We start from the raw sequence: 20,910 nt of genomic DNA on the forward strand, positions 1-20,910 counted from the left end.
CTCTCAGTGCTGTTTTCTCAGAAGCAGTTCTCGAGAGAGCTCTCGCAGCCCCACCTGCCTCACTTGGGGAAGGGAAAGGAGATTGTAAACTGCTCTGAGACTCCTTTGGGTAGTGAGGGGCAGGGTATAAATCCAATCTCCTCTTCTTCCTTCCTCCTCTCTAGGGTTGCCAGCCTCCAGGTGGGGTCTGGGGATCTCCCACTTTTACCACTGATCCCCAGCGGACAGAGATCAGCTCCCCTGGAGAAAATGGCTGCTTTGAAGGGTGGACTCTATGGCATTGTACTATGCGGAGGCCCCTCCCCTCCCCAAACCACACCCTCTCCTGGCTCCACCCCCAAAGTCTCCAGGTATTTTCCAACCCAGACTTGGCAACCCTACTCCTCTCACAGCTACATGCTAGCAAAAGTTCCGCAGGCGACCCCATTCTCCAAGCCTTACCAGTTGGATTTCTGCAGCCACTCAAAGCCCAGAAGCCCGGCCAGAAACGAAGATGTCAATCTCCGGCTTGCAATCTTATGCCCACTTCTTTCTGAAGCGAGTCCTCTGGAACCCAGTGGGCCAGACTTCCAGGCTCCCCTTTCCCCACCTCCTGCACAGCACATCCCCGTGTTTGAAAAATGGAGCCCCCTTTTCCTTCCCCTCGCTGATCTCCCCCTCTCCTTTTCCGCCTCTTCCCCTCGACTTGTGGCTCTTCTCCCCTCGGCCCGCCCTGCTGATCAGCCGGCGTTTAAGATCCCGAGCGGATCGCGCACAAACACCCACTCGCGCGCAGCCCCCTTCGCGCTGCTGATATCGTCCTGGGGGGCGGTGGATGGCTCCTCCCTTTCCCCGAGGCAGCGCCCGCCCCCCGGCCGCAGGTGGCTGCCGAGAACAGGAAGTAGCTACTGTGCGTCTGGTTCATTTCACACTGTTGGTGCGAAGCTCTGGGGCGCGGGCTGGGGCGAGGAACGCAGGGAGGGAGAGGAGATCTGCCGCTCTCGCTAGACACACCTGGCTCGCAGGTGGACTGACTTCAGCGTGGCTGGCCATCCTGGACCTACCTGGCAGCGAGGAGCTGAAAGATACCCCGGCGCCACTCCAGTAAAAAAAAAAGAGCGTGTTTGCTTTCACTAGGGGAAAGGACCATTGCTTAGATTATTATTATTATTTTTTAAAAGAATTGCACGGCGAGCGTTAGAGCGACCTCTCTCACCTTTGCCCCTTTCTGACAATAAACCGGGAGGTAACAGGCGAGTCCTTCCGATGGCTTCCAGTCCAACCGACTCCGACCTCAACCTTCAGCAGGGGGACCCTGATCCCAATCCAAATATCTGCTCCCAGGAAGAGCTGGACTTCTCCATTTTATTTGATTATGACTATGCCAACCCAGTCGCAGGTTTGTGCCGCCTCCTTGTTTTGTGATTTTATCTGAAGTTTGCCCAAAAAAAGGGGGGGGGTCTTCGGAAGGTGTCTCGAATAGATGCTCTGGGGATGGATTCGCAGCAGCCCAAGGTGCGGGAATTATGCTTGGCTGACCTGTGGTGTAAAAGCACGGTTCTTGAGCATTTAGGTAGGGAATTAACCGAGCAAGGGGAGGGCTGGACTCTACTGTACAGGAAAGAGTTATTTCCTACAGTTAACCCTCAGAGGGCAGTAGGGGAACATTAACAATGTATTGCTGAAGTTAGGTGCCAATCAGTTGTGTTTGTGAAATATTATCTGCCTTCCATCAGGGCACAGAAAGTTTGTATGGTCTGTTGAAAGTTCTGTTTGCTGAGTTCTGATAGGATAAAGCCCATTTAACAGAGAGCGATAAGCCCCTTTGGAACAGATAAAATATATATCTCTGTGGGCATTTTTACATGTTAAAACACTCTTCTCTTCCCTTTCGGAATAATGCAGGTTTTTTTAAAGTGGTAACCTAAAATATAGTTTTTCAGCCCAATTGTACTATTGGTTTTACAGTGTAATAGAAGTCAACGGCACCTGTCGATTGCTTTACAGGCAGCCGGCTTGTTGTATGACAAAGTTCAGCTACATGGCATATGGTTGAGCTGTAGCCGTAGAAATTGTAATAGCGTTGTAATGGTTATCAAGCTGTGGCTGCCATCTGTTCAGTGTTGCTTGAGTCGCTGAAGGTTAATGGTGGGGCTGTGTGGTTCTGTGCATGATGATATTAGCGGGTGAAAGACATATATTCGTGAGCTGCTAGAGGGTGTTTAGCTTCATCCTGACAGGGCTGCTTCACATAGGACATTTTCTAAAAGGGAATGTACTTCCCAGAGCACGAACTGCTAGATTCAAATCCAGGGGCACCTTAGATGCCAACAAGATCTTTAGGGTAGGAGGTCTTGAGGGTCAGCACCAGTGTTCCCTCTAAGCTGAGATAGTGTGAGCTAGCTCACAGTTTTTTAGCCTCCGGCTCACACATTATTGTCTTAGCTCAGGAAGGATGACTCCAGAGCAAACTAATTTATGCAGTAGCCAAATCACCTGCTCACAACTTTTAATGCCAGTAGCCCAGAAAGTAGAATCTTTGCTCACAGGACTCCATAGCTCAGAGAGAGCATTGGTCAGCACTCCCTTAGACCCGGATCTTGCTGTTCTGTTGTAGACTGACAAGGCTACCTTCTGGAACTATCTACAGAGCCTGGAAGCATACTAAACAGTGTGTGGCCACAAGCGTTTTCTCAGCATGGCAGTACATCCTTTCCCCCCTAAAACTTAGACATTTATGTCCTACTTTCCCCCCAATAAGGAGAGCTAAAGTGGCTTGCAATATCATTCTTCTCTCCCACTTGTGTGGAAAAGATCATATCCGAAGCAGGATGACTTAGAAGACGTAAGAAGAGCCTACAGCCATTGCTCCCTTGAAGCTGTGGAGTCTTATCAGCAAAAATTACACTTTGTGAGTTACTGGCATGAAAGTTGTGAGCAAGCGATTTGGCCACTGCCTAAATTAGACTGCTCTGGAGCCATCCTTCCTGAGCTATGACAAAAATGTGTGAACTGGATGCTAAAAAACTGTGAGCTAGCTCCCACTAACTCAGCTTAGAGGGAATGCTGCCTACAGTTAAGAGTGAAAGACAAAAAATTTGCCTTTTTATGGTGGAGGAGAAAGGTCAGTATGTAGTCCAGGGTGACCGCTAAGAAGACATCACGTCGTACTTTTACTCTAAAATGTACGGAGGGTCATGTGTGTTCTTCCTTCTATAAAACTGCGAATCCCGTTAATCTGAACATAACTGAATAAGGAATCCTGTGCTCTCATTGATGCGATGCGCTAAATCATTTGCCAGTCATTTAGCAGCGAGGCTCCTCCAAATGTTAGACCATACTGTAGGTCTTAATTGCTTTTAAGAAAGGCACATTTCTTTTTGCAGTAAATTGTATCGAAGTGTGGCTAGAGCTCATAGGCAGAGCTTGGGAGCTAAACAGGGTCAGCCCTGGTTAGTACTTGGATAGGAGACCACCAAGGAAGACCAGGGTTGCTGGGCAGAGGCAGGCCATGTCGAGCCACTTCTGCTTATTTCTTGCCTTGAAAATCCCGTAAGGGGTTGGCATGAGTCATTTGTGACTTGACAGCACTTATTATTATTACAGAAAAGTAACCCTCCGAGTCTTACCCAACCTTGCTTACCAAGCAGTGGGAACACAGTTCATCTGAAAGGGCAAAAACAGGGAGTCCATAATGGACAAAATAATAAATTCTACAATTACACACGCACAAAATGTATATTGACTTTCTAACCAAGTCAAGGTGGCTGGTTAGTATATCAGTAAAGAATAAGGAGGCTTTGGCTGAAAGTCTTTTCGCTCGGAGTGCCTTCACAGCCGTTAAGCCTGAAAGAGAACTCCTCTAAAGATCCCACTGTCTATGGTCTGGGGGACAAAGAATATTGAACATAAGAACATAAGAGATGCTAGTGTTGGATCAGGCCAAAGGCCCATCCAGTCCAACACTCTGTGTCAGACAGTGGCCAGAAATACCAGGTGCCATCAGGAGGTCCACCAGTGGGGCCAGGACATCAGAAGCCCTCCCACTGTTGACCCCCCCCCCAAGCACCAAGAAGACAGAGCATCACTTACCCCAGAGCTCCTATCTATACCTTGTGGCTAATAGCCACTGATGGACCTCTGCTTTATGTAATTAAAATAATCATATCCTGCCTTTCCTGTTAAGTCCAAGCTGCCCTGCAGAAGACAGCCATAAGGCTGAGCCACAAGGTGAAAACAAAATGACAATATTAAATTGTTAATATATGACATTTTATCAAAGCTACCCCTAAAGAGCATTGCAACAACAAATTGATTGCATGCCAAAACTTTCAGTCCTGTTCAGCTCAACTAAAAACAGGAGAAAAGATCTAAAACGGTCTGTCAGGCTTATTTAAGGCCAGCAGTGTGGATGCTTTCTAGATGGCCTCTGGTAATGGGGGCAGTGACTGAAAAACCACGAGAACAGATAGGGGCAGAGACTGCTAAACTGGGTGGGGGCCCACTGAGAGGAGAAACTTAGTAAGTTTGCGAAAGCCAAGAAGCCTGGCCAGTATTCAGGTGGGAGACCTTAGTGGAACCCTTGATACAGAGTCCCTTGAGCTCCACAGAAGTGGCAACGTCTTAAGTGCTCAGGGGTGCCCTTAGGTCTCCAAACACAGAGGTATCAGGATGTAGGAAAAACATCTGTAGTTGACACCTTTGCTAATAGTGCCAAGAAGATAGACTATTAAAAAAATTACAACCAGAACTTCAATAGATGATGTCTTTCTGAGTGTCTTTCCAACAACGCTTTCCCTAAAATGGTCATGAAAGCCCAAACTTTCACAGAGAGGTATGGTGTTACGATTTTATTGTCATTTGGGGAATCAAAGGACTGTGCCTTTCTTGTGCCTCATTTCAAGAAGGGGCCAGTTCAAGGTGTTGCCACAGAAATTGAGCCTGAGCCCTGCCCTTGGTGATGCAGGCCCGGAAGGGGATGCCAATCTCCTTCCTTGAGGCTGAAATGTGACAGCAAATTGGGCCCCTGCACTGAACTGGTGTCTTCCTCATTGTGCCCCCCTCATCCCAGAAGTCACTTGGCTGGCTTAGCTGGAAAACAGCCCTTGTTGCAACAGAACAGGACACACTTTTATTTTAAAGCCAGTTTGGTGTAATGGTTAGGAGCATGGACTGTAATCTGGGAGAACAGGGTTTGATTCCCCACTCCTCCACATGCAGCTGCTGGTGTGATCTTGGGTCAGCTACAAGTTATTTCAGAGCTGTTCTCTCATGAGCAGTACTCAGCCCCACCTACCTCACAGGGTGCCTGTTGTGGGGAGGTAGTGAAGGGCGGGGTATAAATCCAATCTCCTCCTCCTCCTCCTCCTTTTCAGAGAGTATGGCATTGCTGAATGTGTAGACAAAGAGGATGGTACACAGTGTTCATCATCACCTAGGTTTTCATTCCTTTGAAATGGGATTGCATGGATCGTAGTCAAGAGTCTAAATAAATAATGTAAACAAATTGGATGAAGGTTTTGGGTGCATACTGTAGGGCAGTGATGGTGAACCTTTTAGAGACCGAGTGCCCAAGCTGCGACCCAAAACCCACTTATTTATCGCAAAGTGCCAAAAAGGCAATTTAACCTGAATACTGAGGTTTTACTTTAGAAAAAACAACTCATACATTAACTTAAGATGATCCAAACAAAGTAAGGAAAACAATCCCAAATGCTTTCATTTATTTAAAGTTATTCGGCAGAGAATTCGACACTTTAATGATGGTCTGGGCCTGGCTGGGGCGATGGCATGCATGTCCACAGGGCTCTGAGTGCCACCTCTGGCACCCAATAGGTTTGCCACCACTGCTGTAGGGTATGGCCCTGACCTGGATGGCCTACGCTGGCCTCATCTCATCATATCTTGGCAGCTAAGAGTCAGCCCTGAATATTGTTTGGATTGGAGACATCAAGGAAGCTGAGAGTTGCTGCACAGAGGCAGCCAATGGCGAAACACCTCTGTCCGTCTCTTGCCTTGAAAACCCTATGGGGTCTATGGTTGCCAGCCTCCAGGTGGGGCCTGGGGATCTCCCGCTTTTACAAGTGATCTCCAGCTGACAGCGATCAGCTCCCCTGGAGAAAATGGCAGCTTTGAAGGGCGGACTCTATGGAATTGTGCCATGCTGGGGCCCCTCCCCTGCCCAAACCCCGCCCTCTTCTGGATCCACCCCCAGAGTCTCCAGGTGTTTTCCAACCCAAACCTGGCAACCCTAACGGGGGTCACCATTAGTTGGCTGCAGCTTGATGGCACTGTCCAGCACCATTGCAGGGGCTCAGCAGCCTTTTATAATTAAAGACTATAGACAGGTCAATGGAGACCTCATATAAGAAAGCCCATTTGCCTTACTGAAAATATATAGAGTCAGGTATGAAGGCGTTTTGGTCTGAAGCAACAGAACAACGTTTGAGTCCGGGGGCACCTTGAAGACCAACAAAGTTTCATTCAGGTTAATTCTAAAGAAGTGTGCATGCACATGAACGCCTATACCCAGAATTAGACTTTGCTGGTCTTCAGGATGCCACTGGACTCAGACTTTGGTCTGAAAATATATAGGTGAACAATACTGACAATGGGCATGTTGATTCATAGTCTGTAAACTTTCCACAGCTCAAACAGTGATTATTGTGGGTCCTTTATTACAAAACGGTACATGCAAGTTCTCACACTTACCGTATATACACAGGAGCACCCTGTGTGACTGTTTTAGCCTGCGGCTATAAAGCTGTGTACTGTATTGGTATTTATGTGGATGAAGAGACTCTTACTCCTCCCTTTTGATTGCTGACAGTAGATACTGTAACTGAAATGTGCCTTTCTGTAACTTCTGAGGCTCCTGTTACTCCCAGCACACTCATTCTAACTGCCCTACTTGGATTAAATCCCATTAATTTCAACAGAGCCAAGGAAGTTAATTAGGTGCCCAGCCTGCAAATGCTAGAAGTACATTGCTGTTTATTTAGACAACGTATATGCTGCTGTTCCAGAGCCTTGTTTGAGGCGGCTCAAATACTTTTGAGCCTGCGCCTGTACTAAACCTGATGGCTGGTGCGATTCTAAACATGGCCTTTGATTTTAGTAGTTTCAGAAAGATGTAACTCTGTTTAGGATTGCACTGTGAAATTTCTTTATGGATATGCCTTTCAATGAAGTTAGAGTCTCTTGAATGGTACATTACAGTCCTAAACTGGGAATCCCCCCCCCAAAAAAAGGTAGCTGTAGTTGCTAATTTGCACTTTTGGTGATGGCCTAAAGAAATTAATAGTTCTAATATTTTTCACAGCACTAGTGCAGTGGTTCATCTAAGCAATAAGTTGAGTCTCAGCTGAACTCTGAGAAAGTAAGGATTTGTAGTTGATTCTGCATTATATTGGGGGGGACACACATGTTTTTTCCTACACAGAAAAAATGATACCTATTATCTAGGGGAGTGTTAGTATTTCAGCCATAGAATGCCTGCTCTGCTCAGAGATAGTCTTGGGTTCAATTCCTGGCATATCTCGCTTTTAACACACACACACACCCCAACACCCAACCTCAAACTGCAAGCAGGACATTGGAAGTTGCTGCTAGCCAGGATAGGCTGTGCCAAGATCAATGGACCACTGGCTGGAGTCAAGGCAGCTTCACACAGGATGGTTTTCCCAATAAAGTTATTTGAATAGCACTGGCTCTGAGGAGGGTTACCAACTCTGGCCTGGAGAATTATTGGATATTTTGGGGGGCAGGTGGGTGGAGGGGAGGGAGCTCAGCAGGGTGCGATGCCATAGAGTCTGTCTCCCAAAGCTGCTGTTCCCTTCAGGGGAACTGATATTGGCCCTGTGGAGATCACTCGTCATTCCAGGAGGTCTCCCCAGGCCCCACCTGGAGATCGGCCAACCTAGTTCTGAGATGAAAACAAAGACAGCCGCAAGGCATTCCTGGCTAGAAGAGGGTGCTTGTTTGGTTTTTCTTTTAGACTATCTTTACAGCTAGGGTTGCCAACCTCCAGGGGATGGCTGAAGATCTCCTGGGATTACAAACAATGGTTCCCTCTAAGATGTGGAGTCTTGTGAGCAAAAATTCTACCTTGTGAGCTACGGGCATTAAAGTTGTGAGTGAGCAATTTGCCTACTGCATAAATCAGTTTGCTCTGGAGCCGTCCTTGCTGAGCTGAGACAAAAAATTGTGAGCTAGAGGCTAAAAAACTGTGAGCTAGCTCACACCAACTCAGCTTAGAGGGAACACTGATTACAAATGATCCCCGGGTGACACTATCGAAGATGGACTCCGTGGCGTTATGCCCCACTGAAGTCCCTCCCCTTGCCCCACCCCACTGTCCTCAGGCTCCCCCCCCGAAATCTCCAGGTATTTCCCAACCCAGAGGTGGCAAAGGTATTTACAAGCCAAGCAATAATCGCAAAATGGAGATTGACGGTGGGATGCAAAGCAGAGTTGTGTTCTTCTAAACCTGTTGACTTCATTGAAATTAGAAGAATATAATATGGTTTAGGACTGCACAATTAGAGGTTTCACTGGAAATCCCCTACTATAAATTTAGTCTCTTTGCTAAACTGACTGGGTGGCTATAGGCCTACCTTGCAGGTGGGGTGCGTGCATTTACCTGTAATATCGACACGATTACTGTATGTAAGTGGATGGAAAAAGCTGTAACTGTTCATCTTCTCTAATGCTTCTCTAATGCATTTGTGGAGAACTGGAAGGACCCTCCGGGGGTCGTTTTCCTAGCAATGGATGTAATTAATTCTGTGTCTTTTCAACATGGGAATAATTAGTTGAAGAGGGATCATAACAAATCTTGTAATCTGGAGGACATTCCTTGTCTTGCAAAAGACACCATTCTGAGTCTGCAAGCAATCCTGTGTGCACCAGCAATCTTTAATGTACTAAAGATTAAAGCATGTTTACAAAGGGATGGATTTAAAAGGGAGGGAGAGCTTTAGCCCATATGTCTAAGTGGGCCTGGCAGTTGTGAAAAACAATTGTTGCTAAAAGATTTAAGGTGTCTCCAAACTGAAGCTAGCAAAACTTCCCCTTTCGAATTGCTACCGGAAATGTAATGATAGCAGCGTGTCTAAGACCCTGGGACCCCTCTTTCCCCTTCAGATTCTAAGATTGTGTCCAAAGAGCTTTCATAATTCATGGGGAGATGGTGGAGTAATTAATTTGGTCCTCTGCATTATATGTGTGTTAGGATTGATCCATGCTGACCTGGCTTGTCAGATCTCAGAACCCAAGCCGGGTCGGCCCTGGCTAGTATTTGGAAGGGGGACCACCAAGAAATACCAGGGTCGTGACATGGAGGCAGACAATGGTAAACCACTTCTGAATGCCTCTTGCCTTGAAAACCCTGTAGGGTCAACATAAGTCAGCTGTGCTTTGACAGCAACAAAAAAAGGGGGTTGATATAGCCAGATGGGTAGTCGTGTGGGCAGCAAAACAGAACTATGTCCGGTTGCCCCGGGGAAGACTAACAAAATATATCCTGCGATAAGCATGTGTGAGTTGAAGCTCATCTGATTTATGGAAGTTTCTGCAGGATTTTTTTAAAAATACTGTTTTTACTAAAGAAACATCCCTGAAAAATTTCTCTCTGGCATTCCACAACTGCTCCAACAACAGAACGGGATGATTTAGGTTGTTTGCTTGAAACTCTTTATATCCTGCCTGAGAATCATATTACCCAAGTGAATCTGCTCGTGGTTTATCCAAGGGATGGTTCTCACTGAAGTGGTAAATCTGTGTATAGATTACTCCACTTCATACTTCTGGTGGGAACCCATGTAACTGCATATCCTTTGCTTTCTTTTTTTAAAGCCCACTCCCATACCTTCTGCATGGGAAAGTGTTGTGTCAGGGAGAAAGCTAGGCTAGAGTCATCCTTTGCCTCATCTCATTTTGTATATGCAGCAAATTCAGTTGGTCGGGCTTCCACCTGTAGTCCAAAGTAATACAGTCCAGATGCAGGCTAATGTCAGTGAGATCAAACTAGACAAGAGGTGAGAAATCTATGATTAGAATCTCTTCCCGTTTTTTTAAAGAAACCTAATTAATTTTTTTAAAACCTAATTAATGTGGAACCGCGGTGGCTCAGAGGTTAAGATGCTGAGCTGCAGACCAGAAGGTCTGTAGTTTGGCAGTTCAAGACCCAAGTGCCGCGTGATGGAATGAGCTCCCTTCTCTGGCCCCAGCTCCTGCCAACCTAGCAGTTTGAAAGCAAGAAATTGCAAGTCGATAAATAGGTACCGCATGACCACAGAAATGTCTTTGGACAGTGCTGGCTCTTTGGCTTGGAAACGGAGATGAGCACCGCCCCCTAGAGTCGGACTCGACTAGCTTTTGAGTAAGGGAAACCTTTACCTTTAATTAATAGCCCATGTGGTTGCTTTTAACATTAGGGAAACAGAGTTAGAGAACCAGTGTGGTATAATGGTTAAAGTGTCAGACTAGAATCCAGGAGACCCAGGTTCAAATCCCTACTGTGCCATGAAAGCTTGCTGGTCTAGTTTAGGGTTGCCATTTCCCAGCTGGGAGTGGGGGATCCTCCAGTTTTGGGGGGTTTTGCCTGCCACTGTTTGAGGGCAGAGGAAACCCTGCCCCCAAACAGCGAGGTCACCGGAAATAAACGTGATGTACTGATGTCATGTAGATGTGACATCAGCACGTTGGTGGGTCATGTGATGATGCTCTTGTTTTTGGGCAAAACTCTATGATCTGAGGCTAATTTTACCATAGAGTTTTGCCCGAAAACAAGAGCGTTGCTGTGCAATGTCCCTGACGTGCTGCTGCAAGCCACTTTGGGTTTCTGTGGGGGAGAAAGCCAGGCTGTAAATGAAGAAAATAAATAAGTATCAATCCAGTGTGGTGTTCTGGGCTGGAACAAGCTAATAAACCCAATCTATCTGATAAACTGGGATGTGGAATGATATAGTGTAGCCCGCTCTCATCAGATCTTGGAAAGTAAATAGGGTTGGTTCTTGGAAGGGAGACCACCAAGGAAGACTATGCAGAGGGAAAGCAATGGCAAACTACCTCTGCTTGATCACTTGTCTTGAAAACCTTAAGGAGTTGCCAGAAGTCGACTGCGAGTTGACAGCACTTTACACACACACACGCACACCCTGATAAATCTCTTGAGAAATGTTAGAACACAAACTTTGTAGTATTCCTTTCTACTTTCTCTAGCGGTCAGTTTCCTTTGGGGGTTTTAGAGTATGGGATAATCCTTCAGTTTCTGTACCTTTCTACGGGTTCTTTCCTGTTCAGCTGCAATCTTGCAAAGCCACGAACGAGTCGTGTTCTAATCAAATTGGCTTGTAGAATAGACTACGATGACATTTTCTTCTAGATAATCTTGTTGGTGGAAACAGCCCATGATATTTCCTAGAATTAACTATGGTTACCAGTATCTTGCATTCATCTGAAATCCTGTTTCTGTTAAAGAAGAAATATCTGCCCTATCTTACAAGAACATCTAACTCTGGGGGCTTTTTTGACTTCTAAAGAATGATCATTTTATGTAGGAATGTTTAGGCTAGTTAAATGTTTCTAAATGCAACATATGACTATGGCCACAAAGAATATTTACACAATACTTTTAAAATACTGTTAGGGAATATTTATTTATATACCTTATTTATACCAGACCTTTTCCCCAGCGGGGACCCAAGGCAGCTTACCTCGTTCTCCTCTCCTCCATTTTATCCTCGCAACAATCCTGTGAGATAGGTTAGGCTGGGAGTGTGTGACTGACCCAAGGTCACCCAGCAAGCTTCCATGACATGCTACCACCACCAAACTGGCTCTCAATGCAGGCACTGTTGTGTAAACAAAGTCACTAGCGTGTGCCTGCAAATATTTTCACACTTCTTGATGATCTGTTTATTTAAAATCTTTATATCCCTCCTTTCCACAACGCCCAAGGCGCCTTGTGAAATATAACCATACACAGTGAAAAACATACCTGAAACACATACAACAACATATGGCAAGTTAAAACTGCAACATGTATCTCCACCAGCTGTCAACTGGGGACATTATTTACTTCCACCAAATGTGAATAGAAAAGAATTTCACTTTGTACCTTTTATGGAAGAGAGAGTGTGTGTGTGTGAGCTTTCCATGGCATACTCACCAGGCTCTTCCTAACTGTGGGCGTGGCCACTGAAAATAAGTGCTTACAGGCTGCAGATGAGTGGACCTCCCAAGTAAGAGGGACCACCAAAAAACAGGGACTTGATTACCTCGATTGGGAATTCTATGGGGGGAAACAGCCCACTAAATATGTGAGTCCCAGGTCGGGCTGCCAGCCTCTACGTGGGTCCTGGAAATCTCCCAGAATTAGAACAGATCGCCCAATCACAGTGATTAGTTCCCCTGGAGAAAATGGCTGCTTTGGAGAATGGACTGTAAGTCCTCACAGACTGCTGAGGTCCCTCCCCTCCCTACACCACACCCTCCCCAAGCTCCACCCCCCCAGATCACCAGGAATTTCCTAACTGGGAGTGGGCAACCCCAGTCCCAGGCTGTGAAAGGCTTTAAAGGGAGCACCCAGAGTTGTGCTCAGAAATGTAACCAGTGAAGTCTTAGAAGCACAGGTGTAATGTGATCCTCTTGGTGTGGACTGGTCAATAATCTAGGGGAAACATTCTGTACCAAATGGAAGTTTCTGAACAGTAAGGGCAGCCCCGCATGCAGGGCTTTTTTTGTAGAAAAAGCCCAGCAGGAACTCATTAGCATAATAGGCCACACCCAACAGCAGAAACTCATTAGCATATTAGTCCACACCCCTGACAGCACAGCTCATTGGCATATTAGGCCACACCCCCATGTTACCAGAAGTGTGCTTATCCAGCCACACCCATCTTTTGCTTCTTATTCTGTTTACCTTGTTTGTCGTCAAAACCCAGGGCTTTTTTTTGTAGCAGGAAACTCCTTTGCATGTTAGGCCACACACCCCTAATGTAGCCAATCATAATGAGTTTCTGCTGTTGGGTGTGGCCTATTATGCTAATGAGTCCCTGCTGGGCGTGGCCAACTTGGGAGCCAGCCGGAACTCCATTCCTGTGCGTTCCTGCCCAAAAATAGCCCTGCCCGCATGTAATGATTTTCTTTGAGTCAGGTCATAGTGCCGCTTACACAACCGACTCCTATAAACAAGAATTCTTGCTAAAATCACAAATGCTGGAAGAGTACCAACAAGAGTACTCTCATTTGTTTTGTATGTGTGTGAGTGAGTTTCTCAGTTGCCTTTGTTCTGCATGGTGTGCTCTCTGATTTGTGATGGGTTGCACATGACTTCTTGTTGGTTGTGGAGTCTTTAATTTCATGCTAATTGTCATTGGCAAGGGCACATTTAGCAGATTTTGCAAATTCTGCTCCTACCAGGAAGCCTTTCAGAAAACCAGCTTCTGTGTCATAACAAGTAGGGATGGTGGCTGGTCCCTCTGTCTCCCAAAGACTCGTGCCCCAAATCCACGAAAGTAACCGCCAAGCCAAGTGAGGCTGGTCAGATTGGCAACGGAGGACTTGCTAACGATATGTCTGGTCTTGGTGGTGGTGACATCTGGATTGGTTGGTCTAAGCTGGAGCCAGATCCGGGGACCGGATCTTAGAAGCAGGAATGGCTGTGTTCACCATCACCTTGCTTTCTTCCCATCCTGTAGTAGAGTCACAATGCCACATTTGTGCCATCACAGCTTGTTCCCATGGCTGCAGACTGTGATGTCACCAACACATGGAATGTGGCCGAACTGACTTGGACAGTGATTCTATCCTCTCCTCTAAACTGAGGCAGGGCTGGGATTTGGAGAGGTGATGTACCTCCAAGAAAAACCTAAGTGTTATAGGAAGGGATGTCAGTGATTCAGCGCGTAGCGCCTTCCTTCCAAGTCAGCATTGGGCCAGTGTTGATGGGTGTTTTCAGGAAGTTTGTTGTGTTGCTGCGATGTGGTCGTCTACACTGAGGGCATCAATAGGAGTCATTCATTTGCCTGTCTCTGATCACCTGAATCATTTTGCATTCATGCAAAGCTTCCCTGGGAGTAAAACCACTATCACAGTAACTTCCACAAAAGGGTAAACTGACGGTGCATTTTCCCTTTTGCTTATTGGGGGGGGGGGGAAGGAGTTGGGTGTGGTGGTTCGTGTTCTACCTGAAGGCTGCTTTAGAGGTTACGATGGCTTTTCCCATATAGATAACACTTCTGTTTTGCACAGGAAGGAAGGAAATAGCAAGACAAATAAGTGGGCTGTAGAACAAATGAAGCCTGAACTCTCCCTAGAAGCTAAAAATGAGTAAACCGAGGCTATTGTACTTTGGTCACATTATGAGAAGACCCAGGGCTCTTTTTGTAGAAAAAGTCCAGCAGGAACACATTAGCATAATAGACCACACCCAACAGCAGAAACTCATTAGCATATTAGGCCACACCCCCGACAACACAGCTCATTAGCATATTAGGCCGCACCCCCATGTTACCAGAAGTGTAGTCATCCAGCCACACCCACCTTTTGCTTCTTATTCTGTTTACCCTGTTTGTTGTCAAAACCCAGGGCTTTTTTGTAGCAGGAACGCCTTTGCATGTTAGGCCGCACACCCCTAATGTACCCAATCCTAATGAGTTTCTGCTGTTGGGTGTGGCCTATCATGCTAATGAGTTCCTGCCGGGTGTGGCCAACTCGGGAGCCAGCCGGAACTCCGTTCCTGTGCGTTCCTGCCCAAAAATAGCCCTGAGAAGACCAAAAGAGTTACTGGAAAAGACAAGAATGCTAGGAAAAGTTGAAGGCAGCAGAAAAAGAGGAAGACCCAACACGAGATGGATTGACTCAGGGAAGCCACGGCCCTCAGTTTGCAAGTCCTGAGCAAGGCTGTGAACGATAGGATGTTATGGAGGTCATTTATCCATAGGGTCACCTTACGTCATAAGCAACTTGATGGTACATGTAGGAGTAACTTGTGAAGAGAAGAGAAGAAGAGATTGGATTTATACCCCGCCCTTCACTACCCAAAGGTGTCTCAGAGCGGCTTACAAACTCCTTTCCCTTCCCCTCCCCACAACAGACACCCTTTGAGGTAGGTGGGGCTGGAAGAGCTCTTGACAGAAACTGCTCTTTTTCAAGAACAGCTCTTATCAGAGCTACGGCTTGCCCAAGGTCATCCAGTCAGGTGCAAGTGGAGGAGTGGGGAATCAAACCCGATTCTCCCAGATTAGAGTCCGCACACTTAGCCACTACACCAAACTGCTCTAGCTGGCAGAGTAACAGACAGCTCTGAGGTTTGAGCCAGGGGTCCCTGATCATGTTGTGCCTGTAGGTCATTTTGGAATTTTTGAGAGCGGTTAGTGAGTGCCACCACAACATGGCTGTCATGGGATGGCAGCTATTCCCTCAGAAATGGTTGCCAGGGGAGCTGGGTCCAATCACAAAATGTTGGTTATCCTGTGTTGGAGGCAGCTGTTTTGGAATGGGTGCTTTCAGAGGACCCAAACAGTCTTGGACTCTTTGGAAAAACCTTCTGCATCAATAAAATGGAAGAAAGCCCAGATAGGTTCATTGCTTTGGGGAACAGATGATTTGAGGAAGAAGGAAGTGGGCGCTAGTATACACAATGATGGGTACCATGTTGGGGATCCTTAGCTTAGGCCATAATCCTTCTCCAGGTTTGATAAGAGCCACTTGCCATGATATCTATGATGAGTTAGGCAGCACTGAGATGTCATAATGGTGCTTATGGTTTGCTCAAATCCAGCGGTTGTTTTGTAGAAAAAGAGCTAGGGAAACTCATTAGCATAACTCATTAGCATATGCCACACCCCCTGACATCACCGGAAGTGTGTCATAAGGCCACACCCCATGAATGCACTCACCGGCTTTGGGAGAGGGGATCAAAGTGTAATACAAGACTCCTCCGAGACTTGATCACACCAATCTCAACTCTCTCTTGGGTCTTGATGCCTGCCAGTCATTCCCCCTGCCTGGGGGAAGCCGCGTTGGACCAAAATACAGTCCAAACTGCTGTGAGGAACATCCGTCCACCCTGAGCACTTACAGGGTGCGTCAAATCACCATTTTACCCCGACCGGAAGCAGGAGGCGGGGCTTTGTCATGTGCCCCGCCCCCTGCACCTCACCCGGGGGAACGGCGATCCCCCGCGATCTCCCCCGAATCGACCCCTGCTCAAATCCCAGTAATCTCTGACATTGAAATGGGTTAGGTCCTGCATACTGGAAACTGGGTGCCAAACCAGGATTTCAAACTAGGGTTTACGGCTCCTTTATCAACCACAGTTTGAAATAACGGTGGTTTGTTGCGATGTCTGAATTCCCAAGCTATAGTTTATTGAGTAGCATCACACCTTGCAGAGGCCTGGCCACAGAGGCAAGAGTACAGAGAGGATGTTCTCCCCACTAGGAGAGAAAGCAAGAAGCCAGACCTACTGGGAGCAGGTTATATTCGGTAGACTTAACAGGGTTTAAACGAATAATGGTTTATTGTGGTGTGTGAATGCAGCCCAAGGATCTCCTCTAGGTGTGCAGACTTTTGAAAGTGATTTCCAGTGTGTCTTCTATTTCCTGTGTGAGCCATCACCTGCTATGAATTATTACCACAGGTACATGTGTGCAGATAGATGTCCACAGAAGTTACCAGTCCACAGACCTGTCCTAAGCATGTATTTGAAAAGAAATCCTTATCTCCTGGGTAAAGGATTTAGAGTTGTGTCTCTCTCTCTCATCGTAATATAATTCTGTTTATGTGTTGTCAGCTAGTTGTACATGGATGGATTTCTCCCCCCCCCCCCCCCCCGCCTCTTATGCAGTAAATTGGGCAAGGAATTACAATGCCTCTAGTCCACCCTAGTAATTTTGTGTCTGGAACTAGAGTGTGTTAATTATTCAGGGCTGATCAAGAATAACAGGCTGTGATCTTATATACGTGGCACTTGATCCTCTGGGGCTGAATAATTTACACAGATCCTCTTGAGCTGAATAATTTAGACACAAGCTAACTAGCAGCACTATGGAGCTCTCCACTTACACTGTAAATATTTACTGCAGATAGTTGACTCATGGAGAAAGAGGGAAACTGATTGCTAGGCAAAGCAAAATTAAAGCACCCCCAAGACAGGAGATTGATCTTGCACTACATTTAATGGTGGGGTGCCAGACATCCGATGAGAGGGTGCATGTTGGGCCCCTGATACCAGTGGGCCCTGGGCAACTGCTCCCTTTGCCCACTGGATAAAATGGCCCTGATCACATTTCCTGGATTCTCAGTTCCTAGCTTTTCTTTTTGATCAAATATTTTTATTTTTTAATAACTTTTAACAGACAACAAAACAGATAACCAAAACAAAACTAAGTACTGCTGCTCTTTTCTAAATCAGACTACCGACTGTGCAGATTTTCTGTGCTATTTCTGTAACTTTGAAATAAACTCTTTACTAAGCAAAACTGCAAATATTTCACAACCTATTTGAATAAATGACACTTGTTACGGAACATCAAGGGAAACCCAAATGAAAGAAAGGGAATACAACGAAGGTAGAAGAGAATGCTTGGGAGGGGAAGGGTCAGGAAAAAAGACGAGCTCAATGCAAGTAGGGTAAAGTGTGCCGTCCAGTTGCAGCTGACTCATGGTGACCCCGTGAAGTTCCACCTCGTAGGGTTTTCAAGGCAAGAGATGATCAGTGGTGGTTTCGCCATGGCCGTTCTCTGCTTAGCAGCCACAGTCTTCCTTGGTGGTCTCTCATCCACCATCAATCCGATTTAGCTTCTACAGCTCTGATGAGATTGAGCTAGTCTGGACTATCAGAGCCTCTACTCAAATACTGTATACCAAAGTTGAATCCACATATATATGATCTTCAGCCAGTCACACTCTCAGCCTCTCACCTACGTGACACATGAAGCTGCCTTCTACTGAATCAGACCTTTGGTCCATCAAGGTCTACGCAGACTGGCAATGGCTTTACAGAGGCTCAGGTGAAATTCTTTCACATCACCTACCATGTGATCCTTTTAGATGGAGATGCTGGGGATTGAACCTGGGACCTTCCTGCATGCCAAGCAGGTGTTCATAGCACTGAGCCACAGCCCCTCCCACTTACCTCACAAGATGATGGTTTTGAGGATAAAATAGAGAAGTGGAGAATGATGCTGTTAGTTGGTTTGATTCCCCACTGAGGTGAAAAGCAGGTTATAAATATCTCAATAAATCAGTAAATATATTTCTCTCCTACATTGGGAAACAACATAGGACCTTTCAACAGCTTGTAATTTGTACTAACAGGGTCCAATACCAAGCAATAACCAAACAGACGTAAGAGAGATCCATGGTTGTATCATCCTCCTCCACTCCTTAAAGAAGTGAGTCTTATTCAAGGTTTAGGCAAAGGAAGATTGGCAAATGCTCCGTGTCATGCGTTGGTGGCCACATTGTGAGTCCACAGCTATATATTTCAAAAATGAATATGGCAGGGGTCCACAATGTGGTACCCACGGGCACCATTGTGCCTGCCAACACCATTTCTGGAGCTCATCAAGTGTTTGTGGAAAGTGGGTGGGGTCAGATGGAGCTTTCCCCCAGTAAGGCTTCTGATTTTAAAAAATGTTGCTTTGGCAGCAGCTGCTGCCACAGCACAAGGATCTCCACTGTGCAACTGAAGGTAAGCTGCAGCAGCCATTTTTGGCTGACTCCGCCTTCCATGGCAGCCATTTTGTGGCAGTCATTTTTGGATGTGCCTGCCACACTGTGTCAGAATTCCAAAGGTGCCCACAGGTTCGTAAAGGTTGGGGACCCCTTCAACGGGGCAACTGGTATAGTAACAGGGCTGCTGAGAATGAATAGTGGGTCCATCCTTAGGGGCAGTACAGGAGATACCTTCTGGGTGCAGTCAGCCCATGTATTTAATGATATTGCAACTTTATTTTTTTCCTAATCCACTATCGCTAATGCCTTCTTATTAACCCATGATTGCTCAGCTTCCGCAGTGGTATTTCTAGTCTTAAAAGCCGCCCTTCTTTTTCCAGAAGAACCGACTCCTTCACATAAAATCATCAGCCCACCCTCTGGAGTTGCTTACCCTCATGACGATGTCTCGGACTATGGCCTCAAGCCGTACAGCCCCTTCGCTTTGTCTAGCCTATCAGCAGATCACATGGGCAGATACGGACAGCCAGATAGCCTAGGGTCGAAATGCTACTCGGACCCTGTCAAGGCTGCCGGTCCCCCTACTTTGAGCCCTAGGATTGAGATAACGCCATCTTATGAACTGATTCACTCGGGGGGGCCCTTCTGCAGCAGAGACGCAGATCTCTTGGTAGAGCATCAGTCCAACTCCGCTACCGCTAGCCCAAGGTTTACCCTGCCTGTCCCCGGCTTTGAGAGCTACCGAGAACCGCTGTGCCTGAGCCCTCCTAGCAGTGGCTCCTCTGCAAGCTTCATTTCAGAGACAAATTTCTCTCCTTACACCTCACCATGCGTTTCACCAAATAATGGCCCTAGTGATGACCTTTGTCCACAATTTCAAAACACCCATGCTCATTATTCCCCTAGAACCTCGCCAATAATGTCTCCACAAGCAACCATCGTGGAGGATACCTGCTTGGGGCCACGTTCACCATCGCCACGTCCCAACTCAAGGTCGTCGTCTCCGGGCGCAAAGCGGAGGTATTCTTGCACTGAGCTCTACGGGAGTCAGCAGCCTTCCACTTCTCCACGGCAATCGAGGACCCCTTCTCCACAGGCCTCTCCCCAGATCCCCTTGAGGGACGACGGGTCTTCGGTCACTTACACCCAGTTGACCAGCTCTTCTAGCCTCATGGATGCAATGAGCAACCTCACCACCGATCCCTCCTGTGGAGTTCCCACAAAAATATGGAAAACCAGCCCCGATCCGTCACTGATGTCTCCTCACAAAGCCAGCATGCCGTGTCATGTGCTTCAGCCCATTGAATATATTGCTCCTTGTGAGCAGGATGATCGACGAAACCCACCACCTGACTCAATCTTGTTAGTACCACCATCTTGGTCAAAGCAGTTGATGCCTGCAATACCCATCTGCAGGTAAGCTGGGTGTCTCATGTTCACTTTGGTCCATTTTTGAGCATTTGGTCCTCCATATGTATGTCGATTGTTCATATGCAGGGGTGCTTTTTGTATGGTACCCAAGGGAAGTTTACAAAGGCTCTTTGTAATGGCATTTGCATGTTGGATATTGCACTCTCAATGTGCTATTGCAATAATTCAAAACTAGATTTTCCAGTGTGGATAAGAAAATCTGGTTATGAATTATTGCTGTAATGGAATGGCTGTTCAATGTTGCATTATGTGCAGGTGCAGCCTTGTAATGTAGTTTTTGGGGTTGGGGCAGTTGTGAGTTACCGACTGGATATCATCGTACTGTTACAGGCAGGAAAAAAAAACATTCTGGCATATAACCTTTATAAAGGTCCGAAAAGTCCAGTCATTAAAGGGATGGAGGATACTGATTTTACATGACCTGGGGTCCTTTTTCTACCCTAACCTACCTTTGCTCTCTGCTTTCTCTGTAGGGCTTGTGTTTTAAGTCAAAAGCCAACAAGTATACCTGCTGTTCCAGAGTTTTATTACATAGTTTTAAGAATCTGGATCTGCTAGGTGCAGTTTTAGGATTAGGTCCCTAGTGTTTTATAGGTACACTGAGAAATGCATAGCAGTTTTGCTGCTTGCCAAATAGATTATTTTCCTCAGATTTTCTCCAGATTTGTAGAATTCCTCAGATTGTCCCCTTTCTATACCTGGCCCTGTTGTGCAGATTTTTTAATCCATGTTCTGGGGCCAAATTCAGATAGTATCTGGAGATACCAATGGTCAGACTTTACACCAAATGCATCCTTTCCCCTCATTCTACCT

The 20,910-nt window shown here is 46.4% G+C and overlaps 1 protein-coding gene across 1 annotated transcript in view; it reads left to right on the forward strand.

Annotated features, from left to right (window-relative positions):
• Positions 1 to 20,910, forward strand: part of NFATC2 (nuclear factor of activated T-cells, cytoplasmic, calcineurin-dependent 2) — a gene marked incomplete at its 3' end in the record, with an annotated part of 123,582 nt that overhangs the window by 13,430 nt on the left and 89,242 nt on the right. The window contains exon 3 of the mRNA XM_015423187.1: positions 19,047 to 20,082. Within this exon, the coding sequence (XP_015278673.1) occupies positions 19,047 to 20,082 (1,036 nt within the window). The remainder of the gene's footprint in view (positions 1 to 19,046; positions 20,083 to 20,910) is intronic.

Source organism: Gekko japonicus, unplaced genomic scaffold, assembly GCF_001447785.1.
Source record: "Gekko japonicus isolate JY-2015 unplaced genomic scaffold, Gekko_japonicus_V1.1 scaffold737, whole genome shotgun sequence".
In the NCBI taxonomy this organism is placed as follows: Eukaryota; Metazoa; Chordata; class Lepidosauria; order Squamata; family Gekkonidae; genus Gekko; species Gekko japonicus.